At 43.2% G+C, this 18,879-nt stretch overlaps 1 protein-coding gene across 1 annotated transcript; it reads left to right on the top strand.

Annotated features, from left to right (window-relative positions):
• The first annotated feature begins 868 nt into the window (after nt 1-868).
• LOC132258430 (homeotic protein labial) lies at nt 869-12,304 on the top strand. The gene is made up of 4 exons (XM_059755757.1): nt 869-1,733; nt 11,063-11,155; nt 11,222-11,403; nt 11,465-12,304. Exons 1-4 carry the CDS (start codon nt 869-871, stop codon nt 11,627-11,629), a joined length of 1,305 nt encoding a protein of 434 aa, XP_059611740.1. The 3' UTR covers nt 11,630-12,304.
• The last annotated feature ends 6,575 nt before the right edge of the window (nt 12,305-18,879 follow it).

The raw sequence follows: 18,879 nt of genomic DNA, 5'->3' as shown, positions 1-18,879 counted from the left end.
GCTTCCCTGGATAATTGGGAATTATTCCCTACGATCCAATCCATATGAGCAGCAACACTGCGCCATCTGATTGGCCCTGCAAGTCTCACCGAAAGACCGCCCAGAAAGCATAAGGTTTCTGCAGCGAAAGCGAGATGAGAATAGAACACCATAAACCAGGGTTAAACTCAGACGAAGCATTCCGGAAAATCGTGAATCATTTTCCAATAAAATTTCAGTAATAATTCTTCGAAATTTAGCATTCTTCCTGTATTTAAGATAGATTTTTTTCATATCAAGATTTTTGAAATCTTTAACGCTGTTAAGAAATAACTCGAAAACAAGATTTTACAGAATTTTGCAAACAGCGCCTGCTCTGAAATTTGGACAGTGAAATCTAAAGTCACACTTCAAGCTCAACTGATAAGGCACCAAGTTTTGCGACTCTGAGCGCAAATCCCAATAAGTGTGACTGAATCGTGACTATACCATTCCGCCAGAGTCAGACTGAAGCTCTACCCATTCAGTGGGCCAGAGAGAGACAGATGGCCCCGGCCAGAGGAGTGTAGAGCAGTCTCAAGTGGTCGGCCACGGCGCAATTTTTATCATACGTGAACAGTCAAGCAAGTCGAGCACATGGCATCATGTGGCCTGTGAGTCCGCTTCACGAAAGAGTCGCGCAGTGTTGAAATTTTAGGGATTTCGCTTTCGCGATGGTGTCCTTTGCATGAGAGGCAATTGGAAAGAATTTTAGTGACCCTCGTAAGCCAATCGTGCGTGAAACCTCCCCCCCCCCCCCATATGTGAGTGAGTGATAATAAGTGATCGAATGGTCCAAGGAAGTGACTGTGCGAATAGGAGACCCAAGGATACTTCTCGTTTTGCCAATATGATGGACGTTGGCATGTATGGCAATCACTCAACCCACCCCGGGGGCTTTCAGAGCCCCGATGCCACCTCCACCAACTACGCTTCCTACTTCCAAGCCACCCACCACCACCCTCCACCTCACTTGAGCATCATCCAGTCCAATGTGGCCAGCTCTGGTGAGCAGGCCTCAGTGACCGAGCCGGGCTACTCGGGACAGGGCTCGGGCGCCCCAGCGGTGTCCACAGCCGGCGGACATCTCTATACATCCCACCCGCACCTCTACAGTCCCTCAGCGGCGGAGTACGGAATCACCACCACGGCCAACAACTCCCCCACCGAGGGCTTCTACGACACCGAGCATCAGCCCTACTTTCCCCCGACGGCCACCAACGGAGGCCCTGGCGGCGGACCCTTGCAGGACTCCCACATCATCAGCTCCGACAATGGGCTCAGCTACACCAACCTGGACTACATTTACGGCCAGAACCACGGCACTCCTGGAGGAACTCCCAGCTCCTATATCCAGAGTGGCGATGAGAAGGTCTCCCTGAGCCACTACCAGCTCGGAGATGAGATGCTGCCATCAGCGACGGGCCATCACGGCACGACTGGAGGTGGGAACTGGCACCATCATCATCACCACTCTTCCTATCTGGAGAATTCAGTGAACCACCCTTTTGGGCTGGGGCAGATCTCCAGCGGAAGCCAAGCGTCGGGCCAAATGGGTCACATGGCGTCTTCGGGAATGCAGGGATCACCTCCAGTGCAACACATGCAGCATGCCCAGGCGTCCCATCAGCAACAGCAACAGCAGCAGCAAAATCAACAAAACGTCACCACCTTCAAGTGGATGCAAATCAAAAGGAATGTGCCAAAGCCCCAAGGTGAGTCGTGAGCGTCAGCGACTGGCCTAGCCGGCCTAGCAATGTTTCAGTCAGACATGCGCTGTGCCTAGGAAATATTTCCGAAACCTTTCCCAGCTGCAATGCATCGTTGAAATATTGAGGCCCAGCGTGTGATCATTTGCTTCTGGATGTCTCTCACGATGGTGTATCTCAATTGAGAAATTTCATTGCCTCGCCAAGTTCAAAATCTACCTCTCCGTCGGCCGGAGCGCCGTGCTGTGGGCACTGGGAAAAAATTCCGTAAATATCACTTTATGATCGCGTTTAATTGACAAGAAGCACGGCGCGTTCATGTTTCAATTCTTCAATTTTTCTGATGTGTACGCCATGGATAAGTGACAGACGGATGATTTGGTGTGTCGTTTTAGCTCCCTGCGTGCCGTACCCTTGCCTCCTCTGAGGATCTGTGCAAGATCGCGCACATTTTGCACACGATCGCATGACACTGTCTACTGTTGGAGGCACTTTTGACGAGGGCGACACATCTGACATGCTGAATGATGTTGCCTGGATGATCACTTGACGTCATCCGGTGTCTTTCCGCTTCCAGATCAAGACAGACATCGCGAGAAAGGTGCTTTTTGTCCCGATGCGATGATCTATGGCGGGTGATTTTTATTGTCAAAGCTGCACCGCGCGAGAGGGAGAAAAAGTAAATAAATAAACCCTTGAGACATTGTTACACCTCAGGCAATTAATATGCAATTGAATTAATTACTTGGGACTTCATTTGCATTCTTCAGGACTGTCGTGTCTTTTCCACCCGCGCGTGCAAGTAAAATTCAATGTTGCGATAGGAATGTCAGGGTTTTTATAAGCGCAGTCAGCCTTCTCGACGTTGGACACTTACCATACATTTTATTTTCACCCCCAATGGGTGGCTTCGAGGGTAGATTTCTTCGTGTGATTTGAGATTTTGTCGCACCCGCAGTCGAGGGGTGATTAAGCCAATTTGAATACCACAACATTTCTACCCTCAGCCACGACTCACCACCCTCAATTTTAGGACTCTCCACATTGTATATATATAGTGGGAAAATGTTCGACTCGACAGGAGAAGCTCTCGCGCGATCTCGCGAGAAGTGGTGAAGAACGGCTTAATCACGGAGGAGATGTATGTAGTGGAAACATGCTAAAACCATAATCCGAATGTAAATTACACGACACTCTAGAGTGGCTACCCTTTTCTCAATGTTACCGTAGCGCAAAAAAGGGGGTGATTCTTGAACATTTGACACTCACGCAACCCTCAAAATGTCTCATTTCACTTTTTTGACAAACACACGCTCTCGCCCAGGGCATGAGTGGCTTTTCTCCACCCTCGATCGATGGTTAAAATTGATCCGGCCGAGAGAGAAACACGGATCAGTTTCAAGTTTGTTTATGCACACGTCACAAAAAAAACATAAATTCCTAAGTTTCATCTCTGATCAATGAATTGGTGAAGAGATGGGTCAATTCTCTACCGTTCTGAAATCACCTTGAAGTCTTCATGAATCTGAAAAATTGTCGTGAATTCTCCCATCAGGCGAGTTCATCATCCCAAAATTGGGTCTGTCGATCGGAGACAATTTTTGGTGGCAAAGACACAAATCGAAGAATGAGAAATTCGATCTGATGAGTGAGACGTTTTTTTTTTATTTGTTCATCCAGCGAGACCAAGAATCACTGTGGCATCTTCCTCAATACGTCCAAATAATTTCACTCGTTCATTGAATCGTGGAAAATGCATTGAGACGCTGGAGCATTTTCACCAATTGTGGGCTTCATTTGGCAAACGACAAACCACAAAGTCTGAGGCTCTTCTTGTTCTGTGCAATCATGAATCAGCAGCGCGAGAGTGAAGTGTAAATATTATGCAACCGCACACGGAAAATTGATATATTTACTCTGAAGGGACTCCCGTATTGAATCCCTTAAAATCATTGCATTAGCGTTTAAAGTTGCACTCGCCACTCGGTTCCCACACTCGGAGAAATTGGCTCTGGGCCCAGACAATTAAATTCCTCACCATGATGCCCATCATCGCATCTCAACAGCTAATCTCGGCATCTCATCGTTCCTCCCTGTCTTTTGTCTGTGGCGCGATATTTCGGTAATTAATTCAACAACTACCGATCTCGTTTCCTCAGGTCAAAAATTCATATGCGGACTTACATCTGCTCTCGGTCTCGAAGGCATCTCGCTTCGCTGACTCTCGACTAGTCGCGCCGAGAGATCCCCATAAAGAGTCACAGCGAGACAAGAAGTTGTCTATTTGAGAATTTGTCAACATGAGCCCCAATAAAACAAAGTGTACGTCCCACACATCCTGTCTCACTATCGATACATTATTAATGCATTAAAAGCCTCTCATATTAATCCATATCTAAAAAGTGACCAACAAGAAACAAATTTCCATTCATCGCAACTCTATTTGTGGTTCTAATTGAGATTTCAGAGAGTTATTGGACAGAAATATCAATTGGTGACGCTTTCTTGACTATTTTTTGCCCCCAAATCACCCTCATCTCTCTTTTATGCGATTTACTCACACGATAGCCGTTTGGTAATTAAATACTATGTTTATGGGATAAACACAGGGCAGTCAGCGGATCTAGAAAAACTCACTATCGAACCATATATATTTTAAATATGAAAAGTAAGCAATATTGATAAAAGAGAGCTTCAGAACTGCGTTATATACCCCTCGGTGGAATAATGTGGTTAAGATTGAAATATACCCATTTAGCCTGACTAATTCCACGAGAAATGTATATCCGTGCATATATTAGAGGACAATAAAACAGAGCTAAATTATTTTCGGAGCTTGATAGCTGATCAGTTTCATTGATTATTTAGCGACAATTGGGGAGAATATATACACCAATTTGTCGATTTATTTCGGAACTTTCTTATAGAAATTGAGCGTCGAGGTTTCACTGCATATCATTTGAATCAATTACCCCATTGATGAATGGATTAATTACCCTGTGTGGGCAACGGGACACCGAGTTTTGGGTGGCTTGTTTGCTGAGTGTCGCGTGTTTGAGGGCAAAAGAGCACAATATTCAATATCGTGACGACGATAGTTGGAGGGACTACACGAAAAAAGTGCTGTCCAACACGTAAATGTGGGGAACCATAAAGAATGCCACTGAAATATTCCACTACTTTAAGCACATTATTAGCAAGTTGGGCCAATTTTCACGTACAACATGAGTGCGTGAGTGGGTAAAAAACGAAATTCCACCTCTTGTAATTCGATAAATGTCGTTAATTAATTTATTGCGGAAAATCTCGTCAGGGAATGTCCCCTTTGATGCAAGTCATTCTCGCTGGCAGTCCAGAAGGAGTGACTTCTGCTGGCTTTTTCGGCCTGAGATCGCGAGTGACGGACCTCAGAGCCTGCACACCCCTTCGGGTGGGGGAGGTGAGAGTAAATATGAACCACGAATTGACGGAGAAGGTCTTTCGTGCGAATGGCCAGTGAAGATAAGGGGAAAACCATCGAAATTTCTCTCAGCGAAATACATATTGACACAGAAAGGCGAACGACGTAGAAAGAAATTGGCGTCATTTCCTTGGCACGATAAAATTCTGGAGTGGAATTCCATTAGGTTCCTTCCAATTTTCCTCTCTAACACCCCCGCAAAAAGCTCTCCATACCAATTTGATTATATGGAAAAATAAACACCACAGTGTCAGGAGGATGGAAAACATTTGCTCACGCCACCCCTTTATCCCGCCCGCCGAGGGGGCTCTTGAAGGCAATTTGGTAATTGAAAATTTTTGACTGACGCGTGTGAAATTTTTCTTCATCCTTGCCATAGTGTGGAAAATTTTTCTCATCATGTGCGGATTTTGCTCGCTTCTGCCGCACAGAGAGAGAGACGTGTGAGCTTTTCGAGCCTGGGCATCTCTGAAAGGCGGCTATTTCAACCCTCCAATGGCGTTCCTTCGTCATATACACAATAAAAATATTCCCGTGGATGGAAAAATGAGAGCAAAGAGGGGAAAAAAACTCGGTGATCCGTCAAGTTGTCATTCTGTATTACCCGAATTAAGAATGCCATTGAATTGGTGCGCAGATGGAGAGCCACAGCGAGATGAAGGCTTCCCCCTTAGGATGCAATCGGAAAGAAGGGGATTTGGGCATTGTTCAAGAGGGACTTTCGGGTGTGCGTTACGAGAACATCGTCAAAGGGCGGAGCGATTAGGAATATATTCTGGCTGTTGACATGAAAAACAGAGACTGATGGTAAAAAATAAAAGAATCCATGAAAGCGAGAAGAGAGTCAATGCAATTTTTACCAAATTACATCATAATTTTCCTGCTTCTCTTCCAAAGACTCCAAGTCATACACGAACACACATACTTCCTGGCTCACACCTTTTCACCTGAATCGACTTTTTTAAGATTGCGAAACAAGCATGAGAAAACCAGTAGCCAAAATAATTTACTGAGGGTCGCGATAACACCCATGAAATTGATAACACGAGCGAGAAGAGAATGAATATAGATAACATTTTGTCGCGGTGGTTTTCCATCAAATTGCTCGATTTCTTGATTCGATTTTAATGGGTTCCTCCCTGGACTCTGAGTCAATATTGTGAGTACAATTTGCTCTCACTCACGTTGACCATAGCGCAATGAGTTGTGAAACTTACAATATTGTCGCGATTGAATGGCAATTTTTGGCCAATTTCTGATAAATTCATTCGCCCAACCATAAATAACTCACGTGCCAAAAGGTGAATTTGTGATCTCGACGAGTGTGGAAAATAGCACGAGATTGACAAATTGATTGGTAATTCTTTATTCTACCTGATAGATGATGTTTTGCCGTCTTTTGCCGCTGGAAGAAGCCGCGCCGCCAACATGAGCGGTATCACGTGTTGATTGAGAAATCTCGAGACCCTTATCGAGATGCACGGAAAAATTCAAATAATGGGTGGTGTGAGGGAATTTTCCAGAGATAGGGGCTCGAAGGAATGGTGGACGGTGTCTTGAGCCTCTTCTCGGGATTTAGTGAGATTGGAAGGTGTGTTTGTCGAACAGGCCCACGAGTTTAAAGGAAATAAGACGGGATTACAAATGACTGCTTTATGATCAGCAGAAAGACTCACTTAATACCCTTCACAGAGCCCGATGGACTGAAATGATATGATATGTATACCCACTGTTCGCAATATCGCCCACAACAATCATCATCCGATGACCTTTGAGTGCCTTATCGCCGCTCCTTATCGCCTAATTCACGCGGAATTATTGCTGGTAATATTTTGGGAATCTTCACACATATTTCATGCCTCGCAGCCACTTCTTGGACTTTGGGCACTGGCCAGAAATTTTACTGGCCACAAATAAAAAAACATCACTTCAAGTTTCTGCAGAAGTTGTAACGATGCCTGTCTGGTTAAATGAATTGTAATTGGATAAAATGAAACACACAAACTAAATTTAGATTATCCCACAGTTCCACATTAGTCCTCCGCCCCAATTCATTTCCTCCTGTGTCACTGCGGGCCCCATCCATTAATTAGCACTGTCAAATTAGTTATTTGTACCACTAAACTGGATGGCATCTTCGCTCGTGGGAGGAGCGCTTGCGATGCGGGTGAAGGCGAATCAATATAAAGGGTTGTTCAGCCGCCAAAAGTGGTGGCAAATTTGTTGTCGACCATTGAAAGTGTCATCCCAAGGCGTCACGAAGGCAATTTGTCTTCTTAAAGAGGCTTTCCAGAGGCGCCTGTGTCCGAAAGACATCCCAGAGACTTTAGACTTTTCGCGCGATGACAGACTCTTCATGAATTATTCTCTTCGTCTTGAGGTGAACAAATCGTTTAACAAATTGTTTAGACAGACATTATGAGTGTGCAAAAAAATTCTCAGCATTCTCAATTGTGTGTAATGATTCCATATAAAAATGTATGAGGTCATTGCGACTCATTGGACTTTTTATTTTTCATTGATAATTCCCATCCGTCGCACTTATCCTAATCTCATCAGCTAAGCAAATCCCCCAATTGGTGGAGCCAGAGAAGAATAGGATTGAAAACGTGAATAAGTCACTTTCTTCTATCAGTTTTCTACAGATATCACTCATCTTTTGATAAGACTGTTGGGCTAAAAAAGGCGTGGAGATAGAGTTTCGGATTTTCCCAATTTCACAGTGGTGATTGCAGCACTACTATCGCCAATTACCTCAGGTGGATTTTACTACGCTGCGCGACTGACTTAGCACTTAATCTTGCACTTAATCCGTCCGTAATCGCGATATTGTTTAGAGTTAATTTTGGGGCCATTGTCACACTAGGAAGTTGCACAACGAGGTTCGATCTTGAGCAGAATTTGGATATCTGGCCGAGGAAGCACGTGACTCTCGGGCGAATGGAAGCACTCAAGATAAGGCTGGAGAAGAGACGAGTCCGGAGATAGACACTCGAGGGGCCATAAAAGAGACATCACGGCTCAAGAATTTCCTTATCAATCAATTGGAAGCTATCGTGTGAGCTGCACTTGAGGCAATCTCGCGATTACCATCTCGGCCATCCGTCTCAGACACGCCAGCCAGGGAGGCATCGAAGCTTCCCAGTAGCCGTCACGATTCTGCCTCAAATCCCGACGATGGTGCACAGACGGAGCAAGGGAAAAATTTGCATTACTCATGTTGATCGGTGTTATGAGACACCGCATTGGCCACAATTGGATGGTGTCTGCGGTGGAAAAAGTTGTTTGAACATTTGATTTATGAGTTAGACATGGCACAAAATGAATCTTGACAGACGCGATAGACATCGCAGTTTTTTGCCCCTTTTTGTATATCATGAGATCTCACACCAAAATAACATCTCTCTTTCCCTATGCGATGCACAGTGTGTAAAATGTATTGCGCTCAATCGAGCCTAACGTGTGAGCAATTTTGCAAGAAAACAATTTAATTAATTGACCATTGAAGTAGCTGCTTGTGCGTGAGCAAAGAGAAATGTTTCGAAACATCATCGGCGGGTCAAATTCGAGGAAACTCCCGTGAAGACCCTCATTGGGAAATCAATCAAACATTGGTCAATATGCTTCTGGCACGCTCTTTCATCTCGCTCGCGTCATCATTCGCCACGAGAGCCAAGAATCATGGCTTAGAAATCAATCTTTCAGAGGGGAATTCAAATGAAATATTCGCTCATAAGATGCTCTCTCTCTCTAAAGTATTCTTACGCACATGCTTCCAGTATTAATTTCAGTGTAGTAATTAAGTGACGTCCTCCCACACAATATTCCTCAATATTGAGTATATGAACCCTTTTCGGCCTGTCCATCTTGACCATCTGTCTGAGGGTAAAATCTCGTCAGGATGACATCAGACATGACTCTATTAATTCCCATGCACGGCCTCAAAATGGGATTTCTCTGCACCCTCTCGACATTTTCACCTTTTTCCGTGTTTGTAAACCATCAAAATCGAATGATCCATTTCGACAAACGCGTCACTGATAACACTGGCGCCGAATCTCATGTCTGCTGTCACAATGGAATGCCATAATCAGAGCTCCAAATTATTTATTAACTCTCCCACTGCACGAGAGGGTGCTGAACCACCACAAAAAAGTGCATTTTGATTTTACTCAGCCAAAGCCGAAAAAAAGCGAGGGAATATTTCATCTCTGACTAATTGATGAGTGCCATCGACGAGCTCGAGAGGCAATTGAAGTAGCTGAGAGGTGCTTAATGACCGTTTAAATTGATTTTGATAGATAAATTCATAAGTCCCGTGATGAATGAGGCCCCGATGTGGGTGGAAAGAGTAACAAGTTGTTGAAGTCGATAATGTGGCTCTGGTTAATTTGCCTATAGACACCTCGAAGTGCTTGAACGGAAGCAAGCGACCGGAACTGATTGATATCACCCTCAGACCATGATTTTCCTTCCCCAAAAAAATACTCAATCACTCCTCTCCAATTAGCCCAGAGATAATTCCAGGAGAATCCTCGCGTTTGTTGGCAATTTTGTCTGAGTGTATTGGAAGAATCACTTCAAGAAATGAAAGCCTTATCAGGGACAACGTATAAACAATTTTCGTGATAAGGAAAACAGCTACTGGAAACGACGTTGTTTACACAAATAATGCTCTCGCGTTATGGATTGGGAAGAGACCTCGATTTTCCACATTCACACGCGGAAATAGTGAAATTGTTGACAATTTTAACATGTGTAAAGTGTCAAGAACTCCTTGTCAATATACCACTGAGCTGCCCATGAGGGGAAACCTTTTTTTGGGAATCCACACAGAAACCTATACAGATAAAATATTGATATCTCTCCTCTATGATTTTATTTGCTCACTCGTGTGAAGAGTTCGAGGAGTTCATATGGAAATATTTGTCATATTTCATATGCGCGCGCTCTCACCCAGAAATTCCTTAAGTATTATCGCCCTCCTGATGGCATAACATGGCTGGAGAGAGGAAAAATACCTGCCAGGAAAATTTGCGATGAGCGACATTTTCACCCCCACAAGAGAAAAACGAGCCCCGTCATGAATTTAAAGCTCCTGATGATGATTTTATCTCTAATTTTGACTGACGTGTACAGAAAAACATTACGAAAAACTGTTCTCGCACGAAAGCATATTGATTTTGTTGCGAGTATTAATTTCTTCCCTTCCTGACTGTGGAGCGATAATTTTTTTTTTCCAAACCCACCCTCGCATTCAGAAAAAGACTTTTCCACCTTCTCCTATAGTGAAGCACCAGAACGTTGAGCAGAAATGTTTTGAGGAAAAAGGGAAATTTGTTGCTCTAAATACCACGCTCTATATACTGTCCCAAAAAGTCACACAACCTGATACTCGAGGAGTATCTAATTATATAGTTCATTTGGAAGAAAGGAGACAATCACCTTCAGGTGAGAATTGACAGACATCTTCAATTTAATTAATTCTCCAAGTGATTTATTGCATGCGTGGTGTGGACGTCGAAAAAAGAGTGGACAAACACACCAAATCTGACCGGTAGCGATCTATTAAGCTCACTTGGCTCTTTTTTGCTGGGCATCGAACACCAGAAAAATGTTCGATTGTAATTTGATTTAATCGATTTATTTGTACTGCATCGCGGCCAAGCGTGTGTGAGAAAATGATGGATGAGCTACTGAAAAATTCCTGATTGATATTTCAATGCGTATCTTCCAGCACTGGAAAAGTGTCACCTATCGCTTTTAGGGACTGCTCATGGTTGAAATTGCAAAAGAAATTCACTTATCGTGCGATCTGTGATCAGTAAATTGTCTGATGGGAAGATTAAAATTCCACTTCTTGCCCTATTTGCAGCCCCCAAATTGACGCCACCAATGCAGGAATACAGCAATCATCCTGCTCAAACACTGGATCCTTGCAGAGGAATATCAGGACTGGCAGGACTAAGTGAGATCACACCAGTGCAATATCCACAAGATTGTGATAACACAACACTTTTCTTTCTCACCACAGGCCTCACAGCCGGCTCTCAAGGTACCAACCCGCTGTTGATGAACAACAACAACAACACAGGAAGGACAAACTTCACGAATAAGCAGCTGACGGAGCTGGAGAAGGAGTTCCACTTCAACAAGTACCTCACGAGAGCGCGAAGGATTGAGATAGCCAACGCTCTGCAACTCAATGAGACCCAAGTAAAAATTCCCCCATTTCGCCACTCAATGCGACTCTCAATGAATCGTGTCATTTTCATAGGTGAAAATCTGGTTTCAAAACCGTCGAATGAAGCAGAAGAAGCGAATCAAAGAAGGTCTAGTCCCAGCAGAACCGCTCAGCCAAAGCCCAACCGGTACAGCAGCCTCCGCCACCAGTGACACAAACCTACCGGGCAGCAGTGAGAATAGCAGAGAATCAAATTGAGTGCTCAGTTTAACAGTGCCCTCCCGCTGAAACGCACCGCGCCGGACATGAGTGGCTTCCGCGTGGGGTGAAGTGGAGGACCTTGAGTCGATTTCAAGCTAGTCTAATGTTATTTTGTGTTTTATTTGCCCTATTGTTCCTCACCCGGGGAACAGCTGTTAACTTAAGTAGATGCAACAGAAGATAACAAATTTATCACCCAATCACTATTTTAAATTATAAACTTTTAACGTGGAGATAGTGTCGAGAGTTGAGGATGGAATAAAATGATAGATCCAGTGGGAGATATCTGTTTCCGTAGACAGAGTATAATAGTGTTTTATGTAAATATAGAATTGCTGCAATTCCCCAAAAAAAACAAGGCATTTAAGTAGTTGGATTTACAATTAACAGTTCCTCATACGAATTTAGCAGTCATAGGCGAGAGCAGAAAACTTCTTCAAGACATTTCTAAACACCATTGATAAGTTGATAAGGCGAGTCACATACAATCAAATTTCCCAACCCTTATTACAACTTTGGTATTTTTCCTGTAAATAGACATTATATTTCCTAAGTAGTCACATTTTTTGAGACAACAAAAGTATTAATAACGAGTTACTGGAAGTCATAATATTACCATGTAGTGAAAACTCTTAGTATGTTTCCTCCTCAGGGATTAATGTACTATATAGCATTGTAAAGAGATGAAAACATGCCGTAGTTAAAAATAAAATTTTCAATTAACGACTAATTTTCTTAGTCGCTTTTATTCCACCTGACATGCTTCTTTTCTTCGTCACTAATCGCATGGGAGAGACTCATTTAGGCCAATTTTATGAATTGTGGTGACAAGACTGGTGGTGGGACAGATATGTACACACGCTATCGAAATCACCTTTCACTTTTAGCAAACACACACTGTCGCTGGACTGCCGACTTTGGCGCACTACTAAACGCCTAATTGGATAATTTTCTCAAAATAACATCTCTTTCACTCCATCATCATGCAATAAATCAATCATCAAACCAGTGCTATTTTCAGCGCAACATTCAAATCAACTCAATTGGAGGTGATTTAAATGTCGCAGAGATGGAGTGAGAAACAAAAGACATCAACGCTCAAACAACGAACCTGGCGAGGTCTACAAGAAAATCTATGGCTCGGGCCGAATTACCTGTTTCTCCCGGGAAATTTTCAAATCCTCTCGCCAATACAGTGTCGAACAACTGTGTACGACGGAACAGAGATTGTGAATGCTCGCAGAGATGATGGAATGTATTTGAACGCCAGTGTAATACAAGAAATTCTTCGGCGAACACTGAGAAACCACCTTCTCACTGAATTTCTCTCTCTCTCTCGCGCGCGCGCGTTTTCCTCGGCGGCTCAAGTGTGAGGTAAGAAGGTGAGGATCAGTCAGAGTGAAACCTTCCCGTGAGGTGGTTCGCTGTGAGTTCTTGTGCGCGAAACACCGTGGACAGTGGCTCATTGAGGAAAGGCAACTCATTCACAGCCAGGTGGCGATACAGTGGGTGACAAACAGTGGGTGAAATAGACATTCTTGAGCGCGCAGTAGAACCACGCAAAGGTGCTATGTGTCTGTGCCAAAGTTCTAATTAGACGGAGTGACAGTTTTAAACGGGATTTCTCGTGGGTGTCTTGCAGCCAACATTCTAGTATGTGGCAATATATTTTACTTTATTCTTTATACCATCGAGACGACTGGGGAGATTCACTGAGATGAATTTCTCGGGTGAATTTCAACACAAGTCTCAACACACAGTTCATTGTTGCAACGAAAAAAGTGGTTCAGGCTATTGGCATTCGTGACTTGTGGATTTATTTCAAAGCAATCGACCAAGACCTCTCTCTCTCTCGCTGTCCGTTGGGCAGAAGAAAAAAAAACGAGGATTCCTCGCGCTGAGGATGGGAAAGAAGCCGCTCAGGATGATAAATTATCGCCGAGATGACGATGTGAGGCATTCCTTGTACTTTCTCTCCAAGTGATGTGCCCACATTTTTACGGGTATTTTTTTGCTCCGCCGCGCCAGAGATCTCTCTGTCGCTGTATAAATAAATGATATAAAAGTTATTTGTGCAGTCATGAACGTGGAAAAGGCGATTAAAACCTGTTTCAACTTCCCAAAAATTAATGGACCACAAGTACCAACAAGTGTACGCGAGTGAAGGCTTTCGAAGGCCCCCTCGAAATGCGGAAGATTTCTATTCAAATTTGTCTCTCTCGCTCTCGCCTTTTTGTGTGCACCTCCTCGGGGCTTCTGGGCGGCATTCTTGCGCCTCCGATCAATTGTGTCGGGTAAAAATTGAGATCAGATGACGGTGAAAAAATCCCGTGATCTTTCCACGACATTTTAACACTCCACGCGGTGTGATTCCCAGCCGCAAGAACTTTGTGCAACAAACTACCTGCGCCCCACACAATTGTTTTGATCTTCAGCCTCAGCAGCCAGTTTAGTGTGTGAGAGAAAATGATTGTTTTATCGCTCAATTTTGATATGTCTTCACCGCAAAGTGGATTCTCCATCCCGCGAGACATTCGCCAGAGTGAGACAGACACAGAGATTAATATCGCAAGACGCTGAATACAGTTAATTTTGCAGCGCCGCATAAGTATTTATTTGAAGCACCTCCCAACCTCCGTCATCAGTCACAAATGTTGCAAATTAGACTCGCGATTGCCTCACGGGGGGACATTTCTCTCATGGGAGAAAATGAGGGGGAAACTTGCAGATTCTCTGGGATTACGTTCAATTCATTAGTGGCGAAGTGAGACAAACTCTTTGACTTATAAATGCGAAACTATTAAGTGTTAAGCGGTTTGAGATTCTCCCAAGTTGATTAATTCAACTCAATTTGACTTGCCAGCACTGTTTATGCAAATCTCTCCGCATCTCATATAATCGCCCGTTGCAACAATTCTGCCGATTAGCTCATGAGATCGGCTCTCATCCCTAAAGAAAAATTGATGTTTTGGCATGATGTTCACTCCATGGCGTCGGTAAATCTCTCTCAACTGATCTAAATTTCAAATAGATCGTGAAAATATGACGATAATGTAGCCAAATTGATGGGACGATGATACGAAGTGGTAGAAAATGGGTGGGAATTTCGAGTCATTCAACCCAACAGCGGGGAAGCGTGTGAGAGAAAGTCTGAGGTCGAGGCAGTATTCGAAATGCGCACATTCCGATCATTGCTTCGAGTTACGTCTGCCAGAAATATGCCAATGTTTCCCCTCTATTGACAATGTATAACTCATAAAAGTCTTAGACAGATCAACAATAATATTCTGCAATGGCACTTCTTCTCCACACGCAGTTATGGCTCGCCGTGAGTGGAGCTGAAGGAGCGACGAGACCCGAGAATTGGCCTTCTGTGGCCATAACATCAACAATCATCGGCCAGTAAGGCAACAAACATTACTGTAATTCGAAGCTGATCTCGCGGAAAAAAGGCAGAAGAGTGGCAAGAAAGACCGTGGCGTAAGACATCGATAAAACGGTAAGAATTGCATCAAGATCTGTCGAGAAAATCATGCGTTTGTTAATTGTGTGCTAATTAGCAATTTATACAGCTCTGCACGTGCAGAGAAATACCAAACATTTTGCGCTCATCCTCACTTTTTCTTTCACTACGCGCTGAACTCTTGTTGGTCTTCCGCCCAAAAATCATCCCACATACTTAATTGTTCTTGAGCTTCACTCCATTCCTCGAGACATGTGAATTTTCCAGCACAAAAGTGATCGGATTTGTGGTACAAAACAACCTTGAATACCTCAAATTGATTGCAATAATTCACTCTAATCCATCGCAAAAATCTCCGTGTAAATTTTCTTGTAACATGCAGTGTTTTTCCTCTCTTGTGAGTCTGAACAGAGCTTGCATGAAGTCACAACCTAATAAATATTCCAATTGCATTAGTCACATTATTCGGTTATTTACCTCAAATTGATTCATTCGCTGTGGAAAATAAGGCAACTTTTTCACCTCCAACAGAGGGAGAGAGAGAAGGAGAAAAAAGAGCCGAAGAATTTATTAATTGCAAAATTATGCAATGAAATTTTTCACTCTATGCGGCTTCGCCAGTGGAAATTGTATGTGTGTTGCCCAGTGTTCAGATGGTGATTCTCGTTCGATTTCACACTCCATACATCACTCTTTGATTGAGAGTCGAAAAAATGGTAATTCTCACTGATGGATTTTTGATGGGGAGCCTCGAGATTCACCTGAAGATTTGTGTGACGCTGCTTCACAAAAATTTCTCGCACTACAGTTGAAATGTCCAACAGGTTTTGCCACATTTCAATCCACGAATATCGCATATTAATTTACAATCGAGGTGGGGAAGATACGGTAATTCATTGCCTAATCTCAAGCCATCCGAGAGTGTCTGAGAAGCTCCAAAGTGTATTATTTTCCGCTCACAAAAGAAGTCCTTAATGATTTATTTATTCGCAAATATGTAAATAATACCCAATGACATCCTCTTTGAATTCTCTCCACGGAAAAAAACTCGCACAAGAATATGAGAATATTTTGCATATTTCCACAACTGAGCCCCAAGTTGAGGCGACATAAGAAATATATAAATGACAAAAATATTGTGAGAAGATGCTTTGACCTTCTTCACATTTGAATGACTCACTCGCCACTCCATCATTTGACCGTCATCGCGGCGAAGAGAATGCCAGAGTGTCTCAAAATTTCACATATTTTCACTCACTTGCAAATGCACGCATTCCTGGCCTGCAATTTTCACATGCAAGTGAAAATGCTGGACAAAATGCTCAACGAGACACGCTTCCACGTGCATCCATTAGAGAGTCACTTAATGAAGACTAATGACGCGATATGATTTGATCTTGAGTCCTCAAGAATTTCCACCGTGAATCTTTTCCCCCCTTTTAAAGTCTACTGAAAAAAATCTTTGTGCACGCAATTGAGATTCACTCATGAGATACACGTTTGCAACTTACTTGCAAATCTTCCACGGCTGGAAAAACAGTGAGACTCAAAAGTAGAGCCGTCAATTCCAAATGCAGAAAACTATACATATTTATACAGAGAGAGTGTCGGTTTTTCCTGGGTGAAGCTTCAGCGTCTCACTGTAACAACAAACATTGCTGTATCGCTAAAGATGCCGCTGTGGCTTATAATTGAGAGCGATGAGAAATTAAAATCGCATTGAGGAGATTTTTCAGCGGCAAATTATCAACCAATAAGCCTGAAGACTCACCTTAGCAATTATCGTAAGTGTGAGAGTGAATAAGACACTCTGGGGTCACTTTTTCCGCTTCTCCCGAGAAAAATAATGTTTCCGGCAATTTTTCGACTCAAACGAGATCATTTTTCACCTGAATTAATTGGTCTGCTTCCTCCATTGATTGAGGAGCCGCGCTTATGAGGGCCTTTCTTCCGAAAGTCCGGCCTAAAATGCTGATGTCACAGTCACCTGAGAGACGTGATGTGATTAATAAAATGCAAATTGATAAGCGGGACTCGAGGAGGGAGAACTCGAAGGAATTCCATGGGAGACAAACCCAGAGAGATGGAAAGAATTCTGCTATTTCTTCCTACACACAGTAATTCTTCTCAGACGCACTCTAAATTGTCGCCAGGTGAGGTGGTCAAGATTAGGCCGAGAGAAGTGATATTTGCAGTGAAATATTTCGCGCTCAGAGAAATCAAGCCCAGAGAGAAAGGCCCTTGTCTTTTTCATTGCCATGGGCGAGCTTGCGAGATCTCTGTGACTAAAAGCATTTGCAGAAGGTGGAGGTCAGTGGCAAGAGCCAATGAAACTTTCACCGGAACTCCACTGGGCGTTCTGAAAAGTTCCTTGAAACTGTGCAGAGGTTCAAAAGCCCCTTCGCGGCGATTCCGCGCATTGACATTCAAATTACAACAATCTCTATGCGCATAAAGTAATGTGTGCATAATGAAATAAATAAAGGCACATCAGATGGGGTCTGAAGACGCTCTGAAAGCGCGCTGAAGAGGGAACGAATGGCAAATACCTGTCGTGTCACCTGTTATATCATAGCAAAAGTGCCAGAGACGAGAAATCTTTCGCGGCCAGATTGTGAAATGTGAAATTTAATACATAATAACAGTATATTGCATTGGACATATTCAAGGAAGTCCCATCGATATCGTGATTTTATAAACTCTTCTTGGCATCTTCTGTCGAGCATCACAAATGATTTTACTCGTTCGCCGATGAAGAAATTTCCCTTTTTACCATTATTGCAAAATTTCTTGTAACGATGGTCAGTAAAACATTCGCTTTTAACGGTGTTTAGCACGATTGTTTTTCTACCAAATTTTCCACCTCTCATTATAATCTTGAGTTTTTGCCTCATTTTTTTTCGCCAAGATGTGGGAGATAAGCGATGGGCGGTTAATTAATATGAAATACAGCTTAATAAGTAAAATGATAAATTTTTACTTTCTTCTCAGAGAATCTTGTTTCACTCTTTCCCAATGCGAGAATGAATTATCTTGGCAGAAGCATCAAACACTCTGCCGTGACCATTGTGTAAAAATAAATGTCTTATTCAAATTATATGAATGAAAGCGTGAAGAGAGTCATCGTGGAAGTGTTCAAAGACAATCGCATATTGAAGTAATTTCAACTTCTAGACTCATCTTCCAAGACGCATTTTCTGGTGTAGGACTTTTCCTAAGACACACTAACGCAGAGTGCGGCCGCAGATGCACTTTAATGGCGCAAAACGATGGCTCTGATAAAGTGAATGGTGTGGAAAAAAGAATTTTATTTGATGAAGACAGAGAGAGAGAGAGAGGGAGACTGAAGAGATGTCTTCAACGCTTGTTAAGGCATTTCCCTCGAGGGGCTCCCCGCTGTACAGTTATGCTCTCTATATATTTGCAGTATGAAATAAACACACATAAAACCTCTCTCGCTCTCTTGGCGAGATCAAAAAAGAGACCATCAGGCATTCTAATGCTCACAGGCATGGGAATTTCGCCACATAAAAGTTGCGACGTGGGCCCCTCTTTTTGTCCCCGCCATCTGAATCTTCCACTCTGTACAATAATTTTTGATTGGAATACTCTTGTTCGACACAGTAATTTGAGCACAGCAAGAGAATTGGGAACAACGAGGCGGCAGCAAGAACAGAAAAAAAGTCTCGCGGACCATGGAGGAATTGACACACTTTTTGGGACTCTCAATGACCTTTCTTGACTCGCCACGGCAATTTCCCTTTTTCTCTCATGATCCCTCTCT

Source organism: Phlebotomus argentipes, unplaced genomic scaffold (genome assembly GCF_947086385.1).
Source record: "Phlebotomus argentipes unplaced genomic scaffold, Phlebotomus argentipes genome assembly scaffold_4, whole genome shotgun sequence".
Classification (NCBI taxonomy): Eukaryota; Metazoa; Arthropoda; class Insecta; order Diptera; family Psychodidae; genus Phlebotomus; species Phlebotomus argentipes.
This window is presented reverse-complemented; position numbering and strand designations above follow the sequence as displayed.